Source organism: Brassica napus, chromosome C1, assembly GCF_020379485.1.
Source record: "Brassica napus cultivar Da-Ae chromosome C1, Da-Ae, whole genome shotgun sequence".
NCBI classification, from domain to species: Eukaryota; Viridiplantae; Streptophyta; class Magnoliopsida; order Brassicales; family Brassicaceae; genus Brassica; species Brassica napus.
In genome coordinates this window covers 31716431-31737045 of record NC_063444.1, presented here as the reverse complement: position 1 = coordinate 31737045, position 20615 = coordinate 31716431, and the positions used below count along the sequence as shown (strand labels likewise).

General features: G+C 33.8%; 2 protein-coding genes across 2 annotated transcripts; one reads left to right on the top strand and one right to left on the bottom strand.

The window, feature by feature from the left end:
• Positions 1-1403: 1403 nt before the first annotated feature.
• Positions 1404-4213, top strand: LOC106376755 (formin-like protein 7). Its single transcript, XM_013816872.3, has 2 exons — positions 1404-2599; positions 2695-4213. Exons 1-2 carry the CDS (start codon positions 1578-1580, stop codon positions 3977-3979), a joined length of 2307 nt encoding a protein of 768 aa, XP_013672326.1. The 5' UTR covers positions 1404-1577; the 3' UTR covers positions 3980-4213.
• A 28-nt stretch (positions 4214-4241) lies between these two features.
• LOC106376756 (pyruvate dehydrogenase E1 component subunit alpha-1, mitochondrial) lies at positions 4242-7035 on the bottom strand. Its single transcript, XM_013816873.3, has 8 exons — positions 6294-7035; positions 6144-6223; positions 5567-5644; positions 5053-5148; positions 4890-4961; positions 4762-4815; positions 4627-4692; positions 4242-4532 (listed from the first exon to the last, which is right to left on the bottom strand). The coding sequence occupies exons 1-8, from the start codon at positions 6970-6972 to the stop codon at positions 4488-4490; spliced, it is 1170 nt and encodes a 389-aa protein (XP_013672327.1). The 5' UTR covers positions 6973-7035; the 3' UTR covers positions 4242-4487.
• Between the last annotated feature and the right edge of the window lie 13580 nt (positions 7036-20615).

The window sequence follows — 20615 nt, the reverse complement described above, 5'->3', positions numbered from 1 at the left end:
TGCCATTTGTATTTCTAACGCACATAAATAAAAATTATTAGAATATTATTCATATTAAAAGGAACCGTTTACATTAATCATGCAAGCAATTACAAGGAGAAGCGATGTAAAGAAAATTAAACCGATATTCATCTTAAATTCACTCGGAGTAAATTCTCCAACGAATAAACCATAAATAGAAACACAAATAAAAATGACACATAAAAACAAAAGTGTGAGAATCATCTTTCTTGAAATGAAAAATCGGAGGAGAGCGATTTGAAATTTTTTGAGAGAAGATGAAATGTTTTGGATGATGAAATAGAGTGAAAATGAGTTGTATTTATAGATGAAAATTACTGTTCATGACCGTTGGAGAAAGGGGAAATTTTTGAAAAATTTTCTTTGTGACCGTTAGGGTTAAATCGAGTGCACCAAAAATCAGTCTGAAAATATCGTATTAAACAGTCAATCAAATCTATAAAATTTCATAAAAGTAAAAAATTATGGCAATGAAATATTTATGTTATGACAACAAATCATGCGACGGCTCAGCCGATCAATGCAGAGTAATAAATAAATTATACGGCGGCTCGGCCGACCAATAATAAACATAATATAAGGCGGCTCGGCCGACAAAAAAATAATAAACAGGATATAAGGCGGCTCGGCCGACCAATAAATAATAAACAGAATATAAGGCGGCTCGGCCGACCAATAAATAAATTAAATTACTAGTAAATAATATAGGCGGTATTCCGGCCATTATAACATGATATAAATAATAGTAGAGGCGGTATACCGACCATTATAACAGGGTATAAATGATACAAATAAATTTTACCGAATTGTAGAGTGATCGTGCTGATAACGTGTTATAAAAAGAACTGATATTTTATTGTATCGCAGGAATTTAAATAAGGACGAAATTTTATACCCGTAGAATTTTTAACACTGATATAGAAAGAGAGAATTTGTTATTATAGAGAGAGAAGAGATTGAGGTGTGATTTATAAACGATAGAATCGATCGTTTATATAGAAGTTAAAAAGTAGAATTTACTGTGCAAATAGTGCAGCAGGCTCCACATCTTTTTATTTTCAACAATTGCGGTGGCTGCTTTCGTAACAACAGTTTGGTTATAGAACACTAGCAAGAATTATTTGGGTAGGTTTTAAAAAAAGCAGTATGAATGAATATAAACATATTTTATGATTAGATAATGCAATGGATTAATAAGAAGACATAAAAGAAGTCAACGCGTAGCCGAAGTTATAGATGAAAGAAGTGAAACATGGTAAAACATCTTTTACTAATCACACAAAAGACCTGGTCGTGGTCAGACACACGTCCGCGTTACGTAAATGAGAAATTAACCTCGTCTAGGCCCCCGCGTCAAGGGCGACCCAAAGCAGCCACGCTTTTGACATTGGACCTCATCTCACGAAAAAAGTTTTTTTTCTTTTCTTTTTGGAAAAAGAGAAATCATAAATGTGTAAAATCATGAAAATGGTCAAGACGCTCTCATTCTTGGTTGTCAAAATCCTCAAGAACCTTGTGAGTTGTTATAAGCTCCGCTCCGGTAAAAAAGAGCCGGGATGTCTTTCCTTTTCCGGAAGAACGGGAGTAGTTCACGGCGGCGAATCAAAGACAAACTTCGAGGTCGGAACTCAGATCGCGGGAAGAGAGGAGAAGAAGAAGAGAGAGACAGATACGATTCGTTACCTGCACCGCCTTCTCCTTGGGGGTTTCTCTTCCCGGAGGATTTCGAGCGAATAGATGGTAATCTAAAGGCAGTTATTGAAGATGAAGAAGGATTAGATGTGATTTACTGGAAGAAGCTTCTCGAGCTTGAAAATAGCGGGAAAACTCCTAAACCTAGGAGAGGAGGTAAATCCGATGGTGATGGTGAAGAAGAAGAAGGATTCTACAGAGGATCGGGCACTAATCCCAAGGGAGATGCGTTTTCGTTTCATGTGAAGAAGTCTCAGTCTCCTTTATCTTCAGGTGGAGAAGTTGGAGATCAGAGTAATAACACTAGTGTTGATGGAGGGAGATACTCCTACACTTCTTCTTCTACAGGCGGATTTAGTGATTATGGAAAGCAATCTCAATCCAAATTTCAAGCTCCTGGCGGCCGTCGTTATCCGTCACTTCCGCTTCCTCCGGGTCAATTAGGGGTGGTAACTGCTTCGTCTTCGACTATGCCACCGCCCCTTACAGTCAATCACGGCTCATTTTCCTCTTCTCCGTCTATTCAAACTGGTGGTGGTGGTGGTAGCGGTCTTTCGCCTGCAATTCCCCTTCCTCCGGGTCAATTCCCGCCAGCAATTGGGTTTTCCTCTATATCGCCGCTGCCTCTTACAGTCAACCAAACCGTACCACCTCCTCCTCCGGGTAAGAAGGCACCTGGGCCGCCGCCACCACCTCCAGTGTCCAAAACCGGGCCACCTAAACCACCAGGTAATGGGAAAGGACCGACCAAGGCAGCTGAGGGTTCTTCTGCCATAAGCAAAGATGATCCAGCGCAGCCAAAGCTCAAGCCTTTACATTGGGATAAGGTTAATCCTGATGCAAGTCACTCAATGGTTTGGCATAGGATCGATGGTGGCTCTTTCAAGTAAGCATATCGTCACAGTCCCTAATGTCTATATACAATCTAGAATGTGATTTTTCTTGAATGATACTGACTTTGTTTTTATTTTCTTGGGTTAGCTTTGATGGTGACCTCATGGAGGCTCTGTTTGGATACGTTGGCGCTCGAAAACCAAGTGAAGCTAACAGTGTACCACAGAAACCGACTGTGTCAACCACGCAGACTTACATTCTTGATCCTAGGAAATCTCAGAACAAAGCAATTGTACTTAAATCTTTGGGAATGACCAAGGAAGAGATCATTGACTTGTTAACACAAGGCCATGATGCTGATACTGATACCCTTGAGAAGCTTTCCGGAATAGCTCCAACGCCAGAAGAACAGACAGAGATCATAGAGTTCAGTGGCGACCCCACGAAACTTGCTGATGCAGAATCTCTACTCTTTCACATCTTACGAGCAGTTCCTTCAGCGTTTAACAGGTTCAACGTCATGCTCTTCAAGATCAACTACGGCTCAGAGGTTTCTCAACAAAAGGGATCTTTACAAACACTTGAATCTGCATGCAACGAGTTACGTGCTCGTGGGTTGTTCATGAAACTTCTAGAGGCGATCTTGAAAGCAGGTAACAGAATGAACGCTGGAACAGCTCGAGGAAATGCTCAGGCTTTCAATTTGACAGCTCTAAGAAAACTGTCAGATGTGAAGAGTGTTGATGGGAAAACTACTTTGCTTCACTTCGTTGTTGAAGAAGTTGTAAGATCCGAGGGAAAACGAGCTGCGATGAGTAAGATCTCCGGTTGTGATATTGCAGATGCATCTAGAGAAGAACAAGAGATTGAATTCATAAAGCTAGGTTTGCCAATTATTGGTGGCCTTAGTTCAGAGTTCACCAACGTGAAGAAAGCAGCAGGAATCGACTATGACTCTTTTCTAGCCACGACCTTGGCTTTAGGGACCCGGTTGAAAGAAACAAAAAGGCTACTAGACCAAAGCAAAGGGAAAGAAGATGGGTGTTTGACAAAGCTAAGATCTTTCTTTGAATCTGCAGAGGAAGAACTGAGAGTTATTACAGAGGAACAGCTCAGGATCATGGACTTGGTGAAAAAAACAACGAATTATTACCAAGCTGGTGGTGCATTGAAAGAGAGGAACCTGTTTCAGCTGTTTGTTATAATCCGTGATTTCTTAGGGATGGTTGATACCGCATGTAGTGAGATCGCAAGGAATCAACGGAAGCAGAGACCAGCAGCAACGGTGGCAGGAGCATCGCCTTCAACAGCAGCAACAACACCGAGCGCTGCTGCACCACAAAGAAACGCTGTTAGATTTCCGATTCTGCCTCCAAATTTCATGTCAGAGCATTCAAGGTACAGTTCAAGTGACTCAGACTCAGATTCTTGATAACAAAAAGAAAGATTCTTTGCTTTTGTTATATGTATATACATGTTAGGGAAGCATGTTGGTTTCAAAAATGAAAAAGATTCTTTGGGTTATTTGAAAATGGTTCTTATGATTTTAATTGTTTTGTTGTTGATTCTTTTTTGGAAGACGAAGATTAGTGACAATTGGTCTTTGTATGTATTTCACTTTTAAAAACTCTATTTTTGGAGTGCAGCAAATAGCGATGATGACATCCTCCAAGTGTGTTTGGAAATGAAACATCTGATAGAACAAGGGACTCTATTAAAACTTGTTTCAGATTTTTCGTCTGTATCGAGAACAATCAGAAGCAAATTTAAACACACACACACAAAGGTTCACAAGAATCACATGATGTATGTAAGAGATACTTGGAAATTAAAACTCGCAAAGGGGGCCTTGAACAGAGCACAAAACACTCTGCCCAAAAAAAACATTTTTATTTCATGGCTTCCTATCAAACCACGTGACGGTTTAACGAACAAGAGCTTCATGGAAGTGCAGCTTTGACTTCTTTTCTGTCAGCTCCAAATGACTACCAACAGAAAGATTAAAAAAAAAAGTTAACAAGGAAGTTCACTGAATGTAATGGAGAACTGAAATGGCAGAATGTGTAACTTAGTAAGTACCTCGGTGCCAAATCCCTTCACATACACATTGGTAAAAAGCTCAGAAGGCTCTGGCATTGGGCAATCCTGAAAGACATTTGACCGTAAGTTTCTCATCCTTAGCTTTGAAGATCAAATGTGCCGGTTATTATTTACCTTAGCTTTGGCAATAGCGTCATCTACTTCTTTCCTAATTTCCTTCTCCATGTCCTGCAAGAAACAACATTTTTCATAAACCGGGTATGTCTGGCTGGTGGAGAACGAAGATCCTAAAGATAAAATACCTTAAGCTCCTTCTCGGTTGCTAGGTCATGAGATAGTACCAGCTTTTTTATTCTCTCAATTGGATCTCTTTCCTGAGGTCATATAAATAAGCACACAGACGTTGAGATTTCACAATGACCAAGTCCTCGGCCAATAAACTGTAACTAAAAGAGACTAACGAACCTGTCTCACACCAGATATCTCATCTCGTGTACGGTATGTGCTCCCAGGGTCGGACATAGAGTGACCGTGGTACCTGTACGTGTCCATCTCAAGAATCTGTATACAAGAAACGATGAATCAAGTAACTCATTTGATAGAGGAGAAAAGGAAGCCCTAGAAAATTTGGCAAGGCAAAGCTACTACTATTTTATATCCGTAAGTGCAGGTTCTATCATGTTCACTGATAAAAAACCAGTGAGTCATTTCTTCGTAGATAAAAATCAAGAATTGTACAGATACTAACAAATAACAAACCAACTTGTCTCCCCCATCAATATTCAGATATTGAAATTTAGTTCCTAGTACCCAAAGAGGAACTGTCAACTAGAAAATGCAAAAGGAAAGAAAAGAAACTTCCTCCTACGATGCAACGTCCCAAAATAAAAGCTAGATTAGATACTGTTCAAACCCAATTCACAAAACGTGACAGACGACAAAGGAAAAAAAAAAAACAGAAAATGTGAGACGAGCTTACTATCGGTCCATTCTTCAAGGCATGTTCCTTGGCAAATTTGCAAGCTTGTTTGACAGCAAACGCATCCATACCATCTACCTGCTCATACAAAAAAATCCAAACCAGAACCCAATCAAACTCAAAAACAAAGTTGATAACAGAAGCAGAATACAAGACAACAAATGCATTTCAGCTTTAAACTAATAGGACAATGAATGAAAACTGTATAGTAGGAAGCTGCTAATACTTGCAACATCCTATTTTCTACATGGAAACTAAGCAATTCATGTGAAATCAGGAAACGACACTAATCCATCCGCCAATTCACACAGAGGCCAAGCAAAATTAAAGCTACATAAGAGTCACAGTAAATCCTTCCAAAAAACTCTGTAGTATATATAATGCAAATGAAAATCTATTACTTATCAGTAAACCAGAAGTAGTAGAAAAGAGGAGCTTGTAATAAGAACCTATTGTCTTACTTGGAAGTTCAAAGATTTATATGTAAAAATACTTCATTATACACTTGTAAGGTAATAATTGAATCTTAACAAGCTACACATTGTTAGTTGTTACAGAGAAGATTCAAAGAGCTAACCTTCAAACCAGGAACATAATCACCACGCTTATAGTAAGATGGGCTCTTGGCAGCTCTCCACTCAGCAGTTCCCATCCCATCTACACGTATAATAACATCATAAGAAACCTAACAGAAGATCATACAAACAAACAAAGAAGAGACGCTAACAGTGATTGTTCTCGCAGACGAGAATGGAAGGCAAATCCCAAAGAGCAGAGATATTCAAAGCTTCAAAAAGCTGCCCTTGATTCGCAGCACCATCGCCATACATAGCGAACGTCACAGCCTCCTCCTTGGAATACTTCTGCGCGAAAGCAATCCCACACCCTAACGGAACCTGAGCACCGACAATCCCATGCCCACCGTAAAACGACGAATCCTTCTTATAGAAATGCATCGATCCACCTTTCCCTTTCGAGCAACCGTCTTGCCTCCCCATAAGCTCCGCGAACACCTCGTACAGCGACCCCCCTCGGCCTAGGAAGATGCAGTGATCGCGGTACGCCGTGATGATCGCGTCCTTCTTCGTGATCGCAGCCTCCATCCCGATGGCCACGGCTTCCTGGCCGTCGTAGAGGTGGCAGAACCCTCGGATTAGCTTCGCTTTGTAAAGGGAATCGGCGGCGATCTCCATGCGCCGCATCAGAGCCATGGTGCGGAAGAAGGAGAGGAGCTCTTGGGTGGAGGATTCGACGGAGCGAGAGGGTGGGTCGCATAAGTGAGCGGTGAAAGGAAGCGAAGTCTCGATTGTGATCGGTGTGGTGTCGGTTGAGATGGAACGGCTGAAGGCGGCGGAGAGGGGACGAGAGATTCCCTTAGATCGCGATGAGAGGCGTGATAGAGCCATAGGATTTCACCACCGCTGATTATTCAGATGATGATACTAATGCGAAGTTATGACATTTGCTGATTGCTACTATCAATCATAGAGACTCTACATGGGTCAGAACGTTTGCCACTGGCCCACAAGCAGTCGCTTCAAGCGAGTCGCGTGATACCTCCAAATTATTATTAGAAAACAAGCCCACTATTGAGTCAGGCCTGCTATGGTTTCCAGCAAGATAATTTCTCTTATAAATTGTGTTCCTTTTCTTTTTTTTCTTTTTTGCTCATAAACAACTTTCATTACCCAACATGTTCAGCATACACTCTCATATCTGACTCCACCTGAAATTTTAACCATTTTGGCACTACAAAATATAACTTAAGGACATTAGACACAAATATTATAATGGGAAAATTGGAAAAAAAAAACACTTTCAACTTTTGTTTGTCTTTTTAGGACTTCTGATATTTTTGGCAATTCCGGATATGTTTTACCCTTCGAAAAAATAGTAAACTGAATTTTAAAAATTTAAGAAAATATGAAAACTATTGGAAACATAAGTATAACAATATATATGTTTAAATTTTTTTTTAAAAAAATAGAATCATATATTATTTTATCTTCTAGCTACAGTTAAAATACTCATTCTAGTTATCTACTTAGTCTATAAATCAGATACTAAGTTTTAAATATAGATATATCAAAGATATATAACATAAACTAACATTTCTCGTATGTTCTAACAAATCTAGAATTCGTTACGTTATAATCAAGAAAGTTGTCTTCACTCTATCTACAGCTTGATAACGACATATAGCCACAACTCAATGATATATATTATCTAGATTACATGTCATAACATGTTCTGCATTTTACCTTATGTGACGCCTAAAGGAAAAATATGTTTATCACATATTCTACTGTGTTCTGCATAAGATAGTATACATATTCTAGGCAAATCCAGAACATATGGAAACTTCCATATTCGGTTAAAGAAGTTTCCTAAATCTAAACTAAATCTACCATAAAATATCTCATAATATCTTTTCTACCACGATTTTATCTCTTTTGTTCTTTGTGTTTCTCTTCTTCATCTTATACTTTTTAAGCTTATATGGAAATTAATCATGGAGCAGTTTAGGGTATGACTATAAGTCATCGATAGCGTTAATATTCTTGCTATAAATATGTTACTCCCCTTTCAGCTCATAACTTACCAATCAGGTAGACAAAATTTTAATTATTAATTTATTCTTTTACTCCAGTTACTGTTTAAGTGAAGGTAAATCTCTTTGTATTTTTCTCTTAGTTTCTGAAGTGGGAATGTCAGTTGCGCTGGATGTGACACTTATTTATTTTATTTACTCTCAATTTTTTTTCACTCAGTTCATCTATTTTAATTTACTCCCAGTTAAGTTATATTTAGTTATTTACCAATCACACATTAGTATATTTGTACACGTATTATCGGTTTATATATTGAGCATGTGAATGTACAGCCGCATTTATAAGAACGTACAAGTCATGGGTTCGAGTAGAGGAGAGCTTTTTTTTCCTATTTTCTGAGATTAAATGAAAAGAAAGGAAAATGACAAAAATAACTCCGTCTCCTACCTGAGACCTGCGAATTCTCAGACCTAACTCCAGCCGCTGTTCTTTTTTCGCGATTTTCATGTTTTTTTCTTGCTGTTCTTCTAGGTTTTAAACAACATATAACAAATCTATTATGAAACACTTAATTACGGACTTCAAATCAACAGAATACTGATTTCTTCATCTTTTTCGAGTAACAGACCGCCCAAGGCCAAATCGCGGCGGTCTCATGCCGCAACGCGCTCTTCCGACGATTATCTGTCCGCCTAAGCCACGTTTTCGAACATGATAACCTCTAGCGTGGATTTTTCTGTTTTTTTTTTTACTTTCTGTATTTTTTTTCTTTTTTATAAAAACTTAAATCAATTACTAAATATTAAGATTAATTTGGTTAATTGAAGGGTATAAGGGTATTAAAGAAAACATACATCTTATTTAACTAAAATAATCCTCTATAAATCCTAGTGGGACAAATCTATGTTGAAAGTGTATCTTTTTTTCAATTTTCCTTATAATAATCTTCCTTGCTATTTTGTGAGCTGCATTATTCCCTCCTCTTGAACAGTAATTTACTCCATACTCATAAATTATGTTTCTAGTGTCAATGTGATAGATAACTTTTGGTTTCTTAAACAACAACCTCTTTAAAACCCTTTCACGGATTAATCGATACTTTTTAGTTTTTAAAGACATCTTAAACTTTTTTTCCATCACTTTCATGCACCAAATAAAGCTTTAATTAGCTATTTCTATTTGGAAAATATCATATAAATCATCAACTTTAAAATTTGGTTGAAATAAAGCACAATTTTTTCGGTAAGTAAAAAATAAATTGAAGTTTTGTTGACAAGCCATTTTAATCATAAAATTTTGTTGACCATATCATTTTAGTCTTTCGTTAGTCAACAGTTATAATTGACTAATAGTAGGCCTAAAATGGCTTTTAAAATTGATGATTTTTTGGCAAAAGTATAAATCAACATTTTAAAAAAAATTGGATGTTAAATTTTAGTATAAATTATTTAGTAACTATAACATTTTATAAATATTAAATATTGAATAAATTAAAATCTAATTTTTAATTAGTTTATTCAAAAAAATTCATGTATATTCTAAAATGGTTAGTTAACATATCATTAGTTGAATAATTATAATTAAATTTTATAATTATTTACGATAATTATGTAACTTTGTAGCTATTCATATAGTCCTAAATAGAATATTTTCATAATTTTACTGTCAAAATTTTAATTTTTTTTAAAATATTAATATATTTTTTATTCTTAGAAGAATAATATCACTTGTATATACATTCTTCATGATTCTAATAATGCAGCAACATTTTGGATCTTAACAGTTTTTGGTGAAACTTATTTTTCATTAAAATGCAGAAGAAATCTTGTTACACATTTATAGAGATTATATAAATTTTATTTTGAAGATATTTATTATAAACATAGAGAATCATGAAGAATCCATCAATCGATAACTCTTTTTGTTTGAGAATAAAAAGTTGAATTAACATTTCATTAACAAATTTTTTGACATTAAAATTATAAAGCATAATCAAAATTAGATTATATAAATAGTTAAAAATTGATCGTAAAAAAAATATAAAAGCTCTTCATAATCATTTTTATAACTAAATACTCAATTAATGATATGTTAATTAATTATTTTAGAATATAAATGAAATAATATAATTTTTTACTGAGAAAATGAAAAACTTCTATATTTTTGTCTGAATTATTTCTTATTTATAATTTTATCATCAGTGTTATAGTTATTAAAAATATATTTTCCATATTAAAATTTTTTTTTTGTCAGGAACAAACAAACTCATATAGACTCTGTAAACCAAACTGGTAACTCCGCATCCATATGGACTACAAACGAGGGTTGCTTTCTTGCACTACGTGATAGACTGTCCGCCCTTGAATTATGCGTCTTTGGTATATGGATGAGCTCTGAGCTGTGGAAACTTCTTTTCAAGATCTTGATATCTTCCAGATAACTTGCAAATGCGGGTCATTCTTCAGGTTCAGCAACCATCTTCACCAACTGAAAAAAATCCGTAAAAGTAACAGTAAACTATCTTAAACTTTTCATGCATTCCATTGCCCAAATGAGCGCTTCTATCTCCGAATGAAGGGGTGATTGACTCACTCTAGTATTCTTTGCTCCCATCAAACTATCAAATCCTTCCAAAGTACTACACCATCCTTGTCCCGAATATCTATCATGTTCTTTCCATGATCCATCCGTAAAACACCATCTAGCAGGGATAGTTGGTACCGTCGCGTTCACTACCGATCGGGCCTGATCAGATCTCTGTGTATGATTAATTTGCGTCTCGGCCTAGAGTACCAACTCTGTTTCTGCCAACTTGAGAGTATCTCGGGGGTCAATATCCAAACTGCTAAAAACCTTGTTGTTTCTTCCTTTCCATATATACCATAAAATCCATGCAAAATGGTGATCTTCCATTGCCGGAGACACTCTACAAAATAAATGATCCATATTTGCAAAAATTGATTGAAGGGGGAAAATATATGGGTTAGACGAAATCCGTGAAAGTGCCTAGACCTGAATTGCCGGAGGGCATTAAAAAAAGACATGATTTATGGATTCCTCAGGTGCTCCACATCGTGCACATATCGTATCCCCTTGGATTCCTCGTGATCGTAGATTTTTGTTTACCGCTATGCAACCTGTGATCAATTGCCAAAGAAAATGGTTTAACTTAGGTGGGCATCGCACTTTCCAGCAGTGTGCTTTCAATAACGAAACTGATGGACCATACTCTGGTAGTGTCCTAACTTTATCTGGATACACTCGCTCAACCTCATAACATGATTTAACCGTGTATCTCCCATTATTGGTAAAATGTCATTCATCCCGATCTGCTGTCTGAAAACGGCTTAAAGGTATACTTTCAATTATCTGCACATCGTTCGGGTCCATCAAAGTCCTGATAACCTGTGAATTCCATGTTCTTGATGTTTCATCAATAAGAGAATCCACTATAAGATCCGGGTAAAGGTTGTGTTTATTTTTGTTTGCTGGTCTCAGGCGAGTGGATGAGAGCCAATGATCATTCCATACTGAAATATATGATCATGATCCCACTTTTGATTAGTCCTTTGCTAACCAGAGATCTAGGTGAGACAATACTATGCCAGCCATAAGATGACAAGTAAGATCTAATTTGTTCCAGGGGTGATGCATTCCTGAAATACCTTCCTTTGAACACTCGGGCAAATAAAGTGTTTGTTTCTCAATTAATCTCCATAATTGTTTCCCAAGCATTGCCGTGTTAAAATATGTAAGGTCTTTAAAACCCAAACCTCCTTCAGCCTTAGGCACAAAGAGTTTATCCCATGATTTTCAATGCATTCCTCTAGTGTTACCCCCTGGACTCCACCAAAAATGTGCCACTGCGCTTGTCAGTTTTTTCATCACCGTTTTGGAATGCGATAACAGCCCATTACATGGTTTGGCAGAGCTGTTACCACTGATTATACCCCCTTTAGTGAAAAACTTGAAAGTCCATCCGTTGACCCTATTATTCAATCTCTCTAGAAAAAAACCAAAGACTTGTATCTTTGAACCTCCCAAACTCTCAAGTATTCCCATGTATGATCCCATGTCGCCTAAATTCTGTATTCCCAAAATGTCTCGTAATTCCTGCCTTAAGTCTTCCTCAACCTTATGCCCAAATTGAATCGAAGATTTTTCAAAATTTATCTGCTGACCTGATACCACTTCATATTCTTTAAAAATCTTAAGAATAGTCTGACATTCCTCACTTTTTGCTTTACAGAAGAAAAGACTATCATCTGCAAAGAGTAAATGAGATATCGAAGGACAAGCCCTGGCGACTTTTATACCCGTCAGATGTTTCTCCCTCTCCGCCTTTTTAATATTCGCTACCAGCGCTTCCGTACATATAATAAATATATAAGGAGAAAGATGATCCTCATGACGAAGCCCCCGCTGCGGAATTATATTTCCTTTCGGTTGCCCATTTAGTAACACTCTATACTGTACTGAGGAAATACATTCCATCATCAGTTTTATCCAATGGTGATCAAAACCCATTTTAGATAGAAGTTGTTGAATGAAAATCCATTCAACTCTATCATAAGCTTTATTCATGTCCGTTTTTATGGCCATAAATTTGTCCTGACACGCTCTGTTAGTCCTCAATCCATGGAACACCTCCTGGGCTATAAGAATATTATCCGAGATCAACCTTCCCGGAACAAAGGTCGATTGTGTTTCCGAGATAAGAGAAGGAAGACACACCTTCAACCTATGACATAATAGCTTCGATATAATATTATATCCTACATTACATAAGCTGATAGGTCTAAGTTCAGTCATTCGCGTAGGTCTCTCCATTTCAGGGATTAAGCAAATATTCGTCATATTTAACCTTGTGTCTAGGGTCCCTGATGACAAAAAATCATTAACCATTTCTAGTAGATCCTTTTTTATTATATGCCAAGAGTGCTGAAAAAAAGAGCTGTCATCCCATCCGGTCTTGGGGCTTTTTCCGGTTCCATATTTAAAATTTAATATTTTGGAAAAGTGTTGATTTATATTTGTGCCAAAAAGTATTAACTTTAAAAGTCATTTTAGGCATATTGATGTTGACTAACGATATGAATAAAATGATATAGTCAACGAAAGTTTATGATTAAAATAGTTTGCCAACATAAGTTCAGTGTTTTTTTTGTTTACCGAAAAGTTGGTGCTTTATTTCAACTAAATTTGAAAGTTGATGATTTAAATAACATTTTCCCATTTCAATTTATGTTTAATAGAGCTCTTTAGAGCATAATATATATATATATATATATGCTTATTTTGAGATTGCTTTCAATATCGGAGCATTAGTAAATTTACGGATTTTCAATCAAAGATAAAGAAGCATCTGAAGGAGTCTCTTACTCATGTTGACGACGAGAGACAGAGACGCTGCAACTACTAAAGTGCGACTTTTGAGTTCGTGAGAGAAATGTCTGACACTCAACATCAAGTTTCGTTAATGGCCAAATATCAAGCAAATATAGGCAGAAGAAAATCAATCATTGGATTTGATTTGCGGAAACTATAGGAACATGAAAAAAGTGTTTGTGGGAAGAAAATTCTTTGGTCTAAAGAACTAACCAATTCATGGAGAACTTATTTGATGTTGTGAATCTCCAAATGAAGAAGAAAAGACTAAATAGGATGGTTTAATAGGTGTGGAAAGAATATTTTTTTCTTCTTCATGAGACATACAAGGAAAATGAAATGGCTAAAGAAAACATGGATTCATAATGTGAGAAAGATGTTAAAATTATACCTCTAAGGGAGGTCAACTAAACTTTCCAAGTATTAAGAAATATGCCTCTAAGTTAATCATGTGATACTCTCCTAGTATAGGCATGAATAGATATTACACTATGGTGAAAAGAGTCACCAGCTTCAACACAACCTGCTCCTTCCACGATTCATGTTTCTTTCAAGTCATCTTCATTTCCTGTTCAAACTCAGCCTCTTTGTTTTAATTTTGGGTGAACGATCTAGTTTCCCACGAAAAGTATCGTATAGCACCAAATGTCTCCGAAACTATGACATCGTTCTATATATCCACGAATTAAAACTTCTTCACTTATATCACCATGAATACCGGTTTCGACGGTATTTTGGTATAAATCCCTGAATAAATCATTAAACCCCGAATTTGAACCAAAAAACGGTTTAAAACTAAATACATGACCCAACTAACTACCCAACCCGTAAACCATCTTTTTAAATACCATATTACTTTTATGTTTGAACTAAGAACCCTAATCGAAAACAAAACCCAGAAATATTATTAATTCAATGTGTAGTTGTGGACAATGAAATTACATTATGATAGTCTAGTTTGATTGAAGTAATCGATTAGCAAAGTGTACATATGGTAAGCAGATCACATACTAGTTGGATTGTCATTGATGAGATAATCGAAATGGGAATTGTTTGAAACGAACTTAAACAGATCCATTCTGAACTCGCTCCGTCTCCTTCGTCCTCACCGGACTCAACTGCAGACGCAACTTCTGATTTGAGATGATAATAAGAAGATTTAGCTGCTAAATTTTGAAGGCATCTCTTCTTGCTGGTTGTTGAATTTGTCTGGCGATTGATTTCAAATTCTCAAACTGAAAAATTATCAGAGATACAAGTCTGGTCTGGTTATTAATTGGGAGTTGCAGAGATACAAATGGATAATTTTTTTCATTGATGGATCTTAATCGGGTATTTTATTGGTTAGAAACCGGTTTTACAAAGTAATCTGTTTATTTTAAGTACAGTAAACCAACACAATCAATCTTATGGGTAAATGGATTTCAAAATTTAATAAATATTTAAGTTTAGATCTATGGAGAAATAAGCATAGAAATTTTAATTCGGGGATATATAGAATGGGGTCATAGTTTCAGATACATTTGGTGCTATACGATAGTTTCCGTGGGGAAATAGATCGTCGACCCGTTTTCACCCAATGCTAAGTTTGCGGAGGAGTATGAAGTTTGGTCCGATAGCCATTTATGCTAGGGTCTCCAGCAAGATAATTTCTCTTATAAAATGTGTTATGTCAATGTAATAAATAACTTTCATGTCTAAAGAACAGCCTCTTTGAAACCCTTTCATGAACTAATCGATCCTTTTTTAGTTTTTGAAGAGAATTTAGGCATTTTTTTTTCTTTTACTTCCATGCACCAAATAATTTTTTAATAAAATATTTTCATTTCTGTTTAGTGAAGCTCTTTAGAGTAGAATTAATGTTTGTTTTGAGATTGATTTCACAAAGAACAATATAAACAAGAAAACAACATTAAATTAAAATAATTTCCAAAAATATATGAAAACTTTCCCATCTTTTATAATGATTCGGACAATAATTTCATGTAAGCAAAAACATAAAATTTAATTTAAATGTATTGGATTTGTAGCATCCTATTTATATTGCCATTAGATTTTTAATGGAACTTGGCCGGCAAAAAACACTAACTATAAAAAAATAGAGATACATATTAATTTTATGATATACATACATATATAAACTTAAAAGTAAAAAAATCAAAATATAAAAAAATATTTTTTGACACAATAAAAACAATTTTTTTTAAAGACAAAATTATTATGATTTTATTAGATATTACTTTTTAAATTATATTTTTACAAATTGATTAGAAAAATTACAAAGATAATTTTCTATACATATTTTTATTTATTTCAAAAATATTAACTACATCCAAAATTATTGATGAAAATTTGTATCATTAACATACTCGTCTATAATGAGTGATTTTAATTGGAATATGCTTAAACGATTTTAGCTAGAAACACATTTATGGATTCACCTAGATTATTTCTTACTATCTTAATATATCAACTAGATTTTGACCCGCGTTTTAAAAGCGCGGGATAATTTTTGTTGTTGATAGTTTATTAACCCGTCGTTTGTTCAATAATTTGTTTAGGCACATGTATGTCTGGTGACCGGTTTAATTTTTTTGTTCACTAATTTGTTTAGGCGTGCACGTTTGTTGATTCTGAAAATGTTCTTCTAAAGCGTGAGATTTGTTTGTTAATTTTTTTCTTGTTAAAATTTAATTAGAATAAGATATAAATATCAGTACATTGTAGAATTGTGTGTTTCAAAATATTTGTAATCTAATTACGTGTATAAATTTTATGTTAATTATATATGTTTGTAAAATAGAAATATGTATTATACAAAATCTACTTATGTGTATAAAACTACTATAATGTTTTTAAAGATAATGAATTTAATATTATATATTAGATATGAACTATAATAGTTCATTTCAGGGTTTTTTATTTTGGTTATAGAATAGCTCATTTCTGGTTTTTGTTAAAAGATGTTTGTGGAATTAAGGGCTGATGATGAAAAAGGTCATGCTTTTGATTTTGAATTATTTGTATAAAATTCTATTTGCTTATTCATAAATATATATATATATATATATATATATATATAAATGTTTCTTCTCATAGATGGGTCGTAGGTAATGTTATTAATATATATCCATTGAACATATATATTAATATATATGTTTATTTCTTCCTTTAACTAAAAAAAATCCGAACTGTTTCCAAAAATAATGTTATTAATATATCTTATATGTAAAGAAGAGTAAAATCAGGAGTTATTGTTTCTTAACAAATTTGTTTGTATTGATTCTGTTTATATTTTTTTTCAAATGTATAGTTATTATTGGATTAATTACAATTACAAATTTAAGACCAGTGGCATTCAGTTGTAAATATTTAGAAAAATTTAGGGTTATTTTTAATGTGTACTTCAGTTTTAATAGATTAGATTTACCACTTATGGAAGCTTCTTTCATTAGATTAGTGTTATTCAAATATATAAAATTGTAATCAAGAATGTTGATAAATAAGAGGAACTAGAGCTTGACCCGCACGTCCGTGTGAGTGCTGGTTTTTATTTTTTATAAATTGTTTAGTGATATTTTTAAACATATATGTTATTTACATATTTTTAGGTTCCTTAAATTTTTCTCGGACGCGGAAGAATCCAATTCGAACCTTGTCCAAAAATTTATAATACCCAAACATAGTTTATTTTTAAAATCCAAAAATCCGATACCCGTAAAAACCGATCTATATCTGAACGTATACATGAATGCCCATATCTAACTGATTATGTAACCAAATAAAAAAAATTTTGTTAACCAGTTTGAATTATTTTCACTAATGGAGCAATTTCATTTAAATGACATGTGAAATTATTAAGTTTACTATCAAAAGGAACAAAATATTTAAAGTATCATATAAAATATCTATATTATTAAAACTGAAGTATCTTTTGGTACTATATGAAAACATGAATAACATTATAAATGATAATTGATTGGAAATATGGATAACACTATAAAAAAAAAGAAGTATAGTGTGTTTTTATTAATTTCATTAATATAATTACATTAATTGTCTTTCCATATTTCACTTAGTTTAACAATTTTATTAATTATTTTACCTTAACAATACATCACATCATTAATTATATTACCATTATAATAAAAGTACAGATTTTTATTTATTAGTTAATCACATTAATTTTGTGCCAATTATAAAATAAAAGATGTAAGATAACTTGGTTTTGCATATGATTAAACGTTCGGTTTAGTTTTTTTCTACTAAAACTTTTTTTTGTTTTAGTTTCAGTCGGTGGAAAATTACGTAGCCAAAAATATAATTTAAAGACATGTTTTTGTGAATAAAATAATAACTTAAATCAAAATAATAAAAATGTATATACATTTATTGTCACTTAATTTGTCACTCCATATAATTATTTTACTAAATAAAAAAATCTTTCTATTTCACTTAATTTAGTCAAACACATAGAAAGATTCTTTTTTTATTAGTTTATAAAATCAGTTAGGCATGAACATTGGCTATCCATTTAGGTACGGATTGTTCTTTTCGTATATCGTTTTTTTTAAATTAGGCCCCACTTGAATATTATAAATTTATTTGTGGGTTTTTAGTTGGATCCTTTTGGGTTTGGATGAGTTATGTTCTGATGTATAGGAACTCTAAAAATATCTAAATAACAAATGTATCTGAAAGTGTTTCGGATGTTTGTACCAAAAATAACCATATTACCCGATTTGGTCTAAGTTTTTTGAATACAGTTAGTTATATTACGGTCCATCTAAAATATATAACATTAATTATGGAAAAAAAATCAATGTACAAAAATTTAAGACCCATGCGGGTCAATCTCTAGTCTATTCTATTAAACCTGAAGTACAAAATAATAGTTGCGTATTTTTAAGTGGATTCTTATAGATTTTTATTTCCTTTTTGACTAATTCTAACCAGTTTATTTATTATTTTCATTTAAGTGTTTTATTACATCTTTTACCTTCCTTTAACACTCTTCCAAATTATTTCATTATTTGTATTTACCATAATAATTTGATGTCATTTATTTTACATCTGCTTTAGGCTAACCGCCTTCAACACCATGACTTCAATACATGCTTACAGTCAACCCAAATCAGAATTTTTTTTTTTTCAACGTGAACATATTAAATTTCACAAAACTTACATCTAGCAACAATCTGATGCGGAGTCTTCAGTTCCATGTTCTTCTTGATGATTATGATCTCCCTACATACTTCAATATCTCCAAACCACACCAGGCGCCACCATCACCGTCAATGACTTAACAAATCTCATGTTAGTTTCATGTTCTTCTTGATGATTATGATCTCGCTACATACTTCAATATCTCCAAACCATAACAGGCGCCACCATCACTGTCAATGACTTAACAAATCTCATGTTAGCAAAGTCGGAGTTCAGCGATTAAAAATAATCTAGGTTATCAAAAAGATGATCGGTAAACAAGTAGAGGGTTAATATATTTATAACAATGACTCGTGAAAGACTACCTAACTATTTATTTATCAAGAAAGGATCAACCATGTGTAGTTTTTTTATATGGATAGCTCATCAAATCTCAACAAAGTCATCGGGCTAGAATTAGCCCTTATAATTGTGGATATTTTTTTTCTTATTTATAAATCTCTTAAGTTATTTTTAATTTCTTTTTCTTTTTTTAGATCAACCAGATCATTATTTTTTTTTAAAAAAAATTGAGAAATAGTTTAGGATAGCTCTAAAAAGTTTTTTAATCACGAAATAGCACGCAAAGAGAAAATAACCAAATGACATGTATTAGAGAGTTTTAAAAACACATATATTCCTAGAGTTAATTAGTTAAGAATTATGGTTTAGTTGTTTTCGCGCGGAGGGGGTGGGGGGGAAGGCAGTGGTTAGTGTCTGGAGATTAAAGCGTAGAATTTAGGTAAAATTAAAAATAATAATATATATTTGTATTAAATCTATTATTCATTAATAGATAGCTTAGTCTTTTTCTTTTTAATGAAAACTGTTTTGATCATTTTCTCATTGTGAGCTATTTTATGATAAAAATATTTTTAAGGCTTTTCGGAATAATTGTCTCCAAATCAGGATTGAGAAAGTAGAGTGAGAACATGACTCAAGTAACCCCATGTGGGCTGTAGTCTAGTTACTTTGAAGCTCTTGTCTAGTTGATTATTCGATTGGGCAAAAGGATTTCAACACATTTCTTTCTAAAATATTTGTACTTTCTCATTATTTTAATCTATTTTGCTTCTTGGGCACAACTTCTGAGGTGTTCTTATCATCTTGATCTTAAACATTCAAAGCTTGGTGGATGAGAATTGATTTCAAATCGGTTAGTATGTGTGTTTAAATCTGGTCTTGATATGTATGTAGCAATGAACATAGCCCTTATGTCTCTTTCTCTCGATGAAGAAGATATTCCGTTCCAGATGTCGGATTTACCGGATTTTAGTTTGCTGAGGAAAACCGGCTGAGCCTCATGGGGAAAGATTTAAATCCAGATTGTCAAAAAATGTCTAGCTTAATCCTTACAATGCCCCAAAAGTGGAAAAAAGGAATAGTTAGAGGAGGTTTCAGTTCATATTCAAGGCAGTGGTTAGTGTCTGGAGATTAAAGCGTAGAATTTAGGTAAAATTAATAATAATAATAATATGTATTTGTATTAAATCTATTATTCATTAATAGATAGCTTAGTCTTTTTATTTTTTAATGAAAACTGTTTTGATCATTTTCTCATTGTGAGCTATTTTATGATAAAAATATTTTTAAGGCTTTTCGGAATAATTGTCTCCAAATCAGGATTGAGAAAGTAGAGTGAGAACATGATCTCAAGTAACCCCATGTGGGCTGTAGTCTAGTTACTTTGAAGCGCTTGTCTAGTTGATTATTCGATTGGGCAAAAGGATTTCAACACGTTTCTTTCTAAAATATTTGTACTTTCTCATTATTTTAATCTATTTTGCTTCTTGGGCACAACTTCTGAGGTGTTCTTATCATCTTGATCTTAAACATTCAAAACTTGGTGGATGAGAATTGATTTCAAATCGGTTAGTAGGTGTGTTTAAATCTGGTCTTGAGAT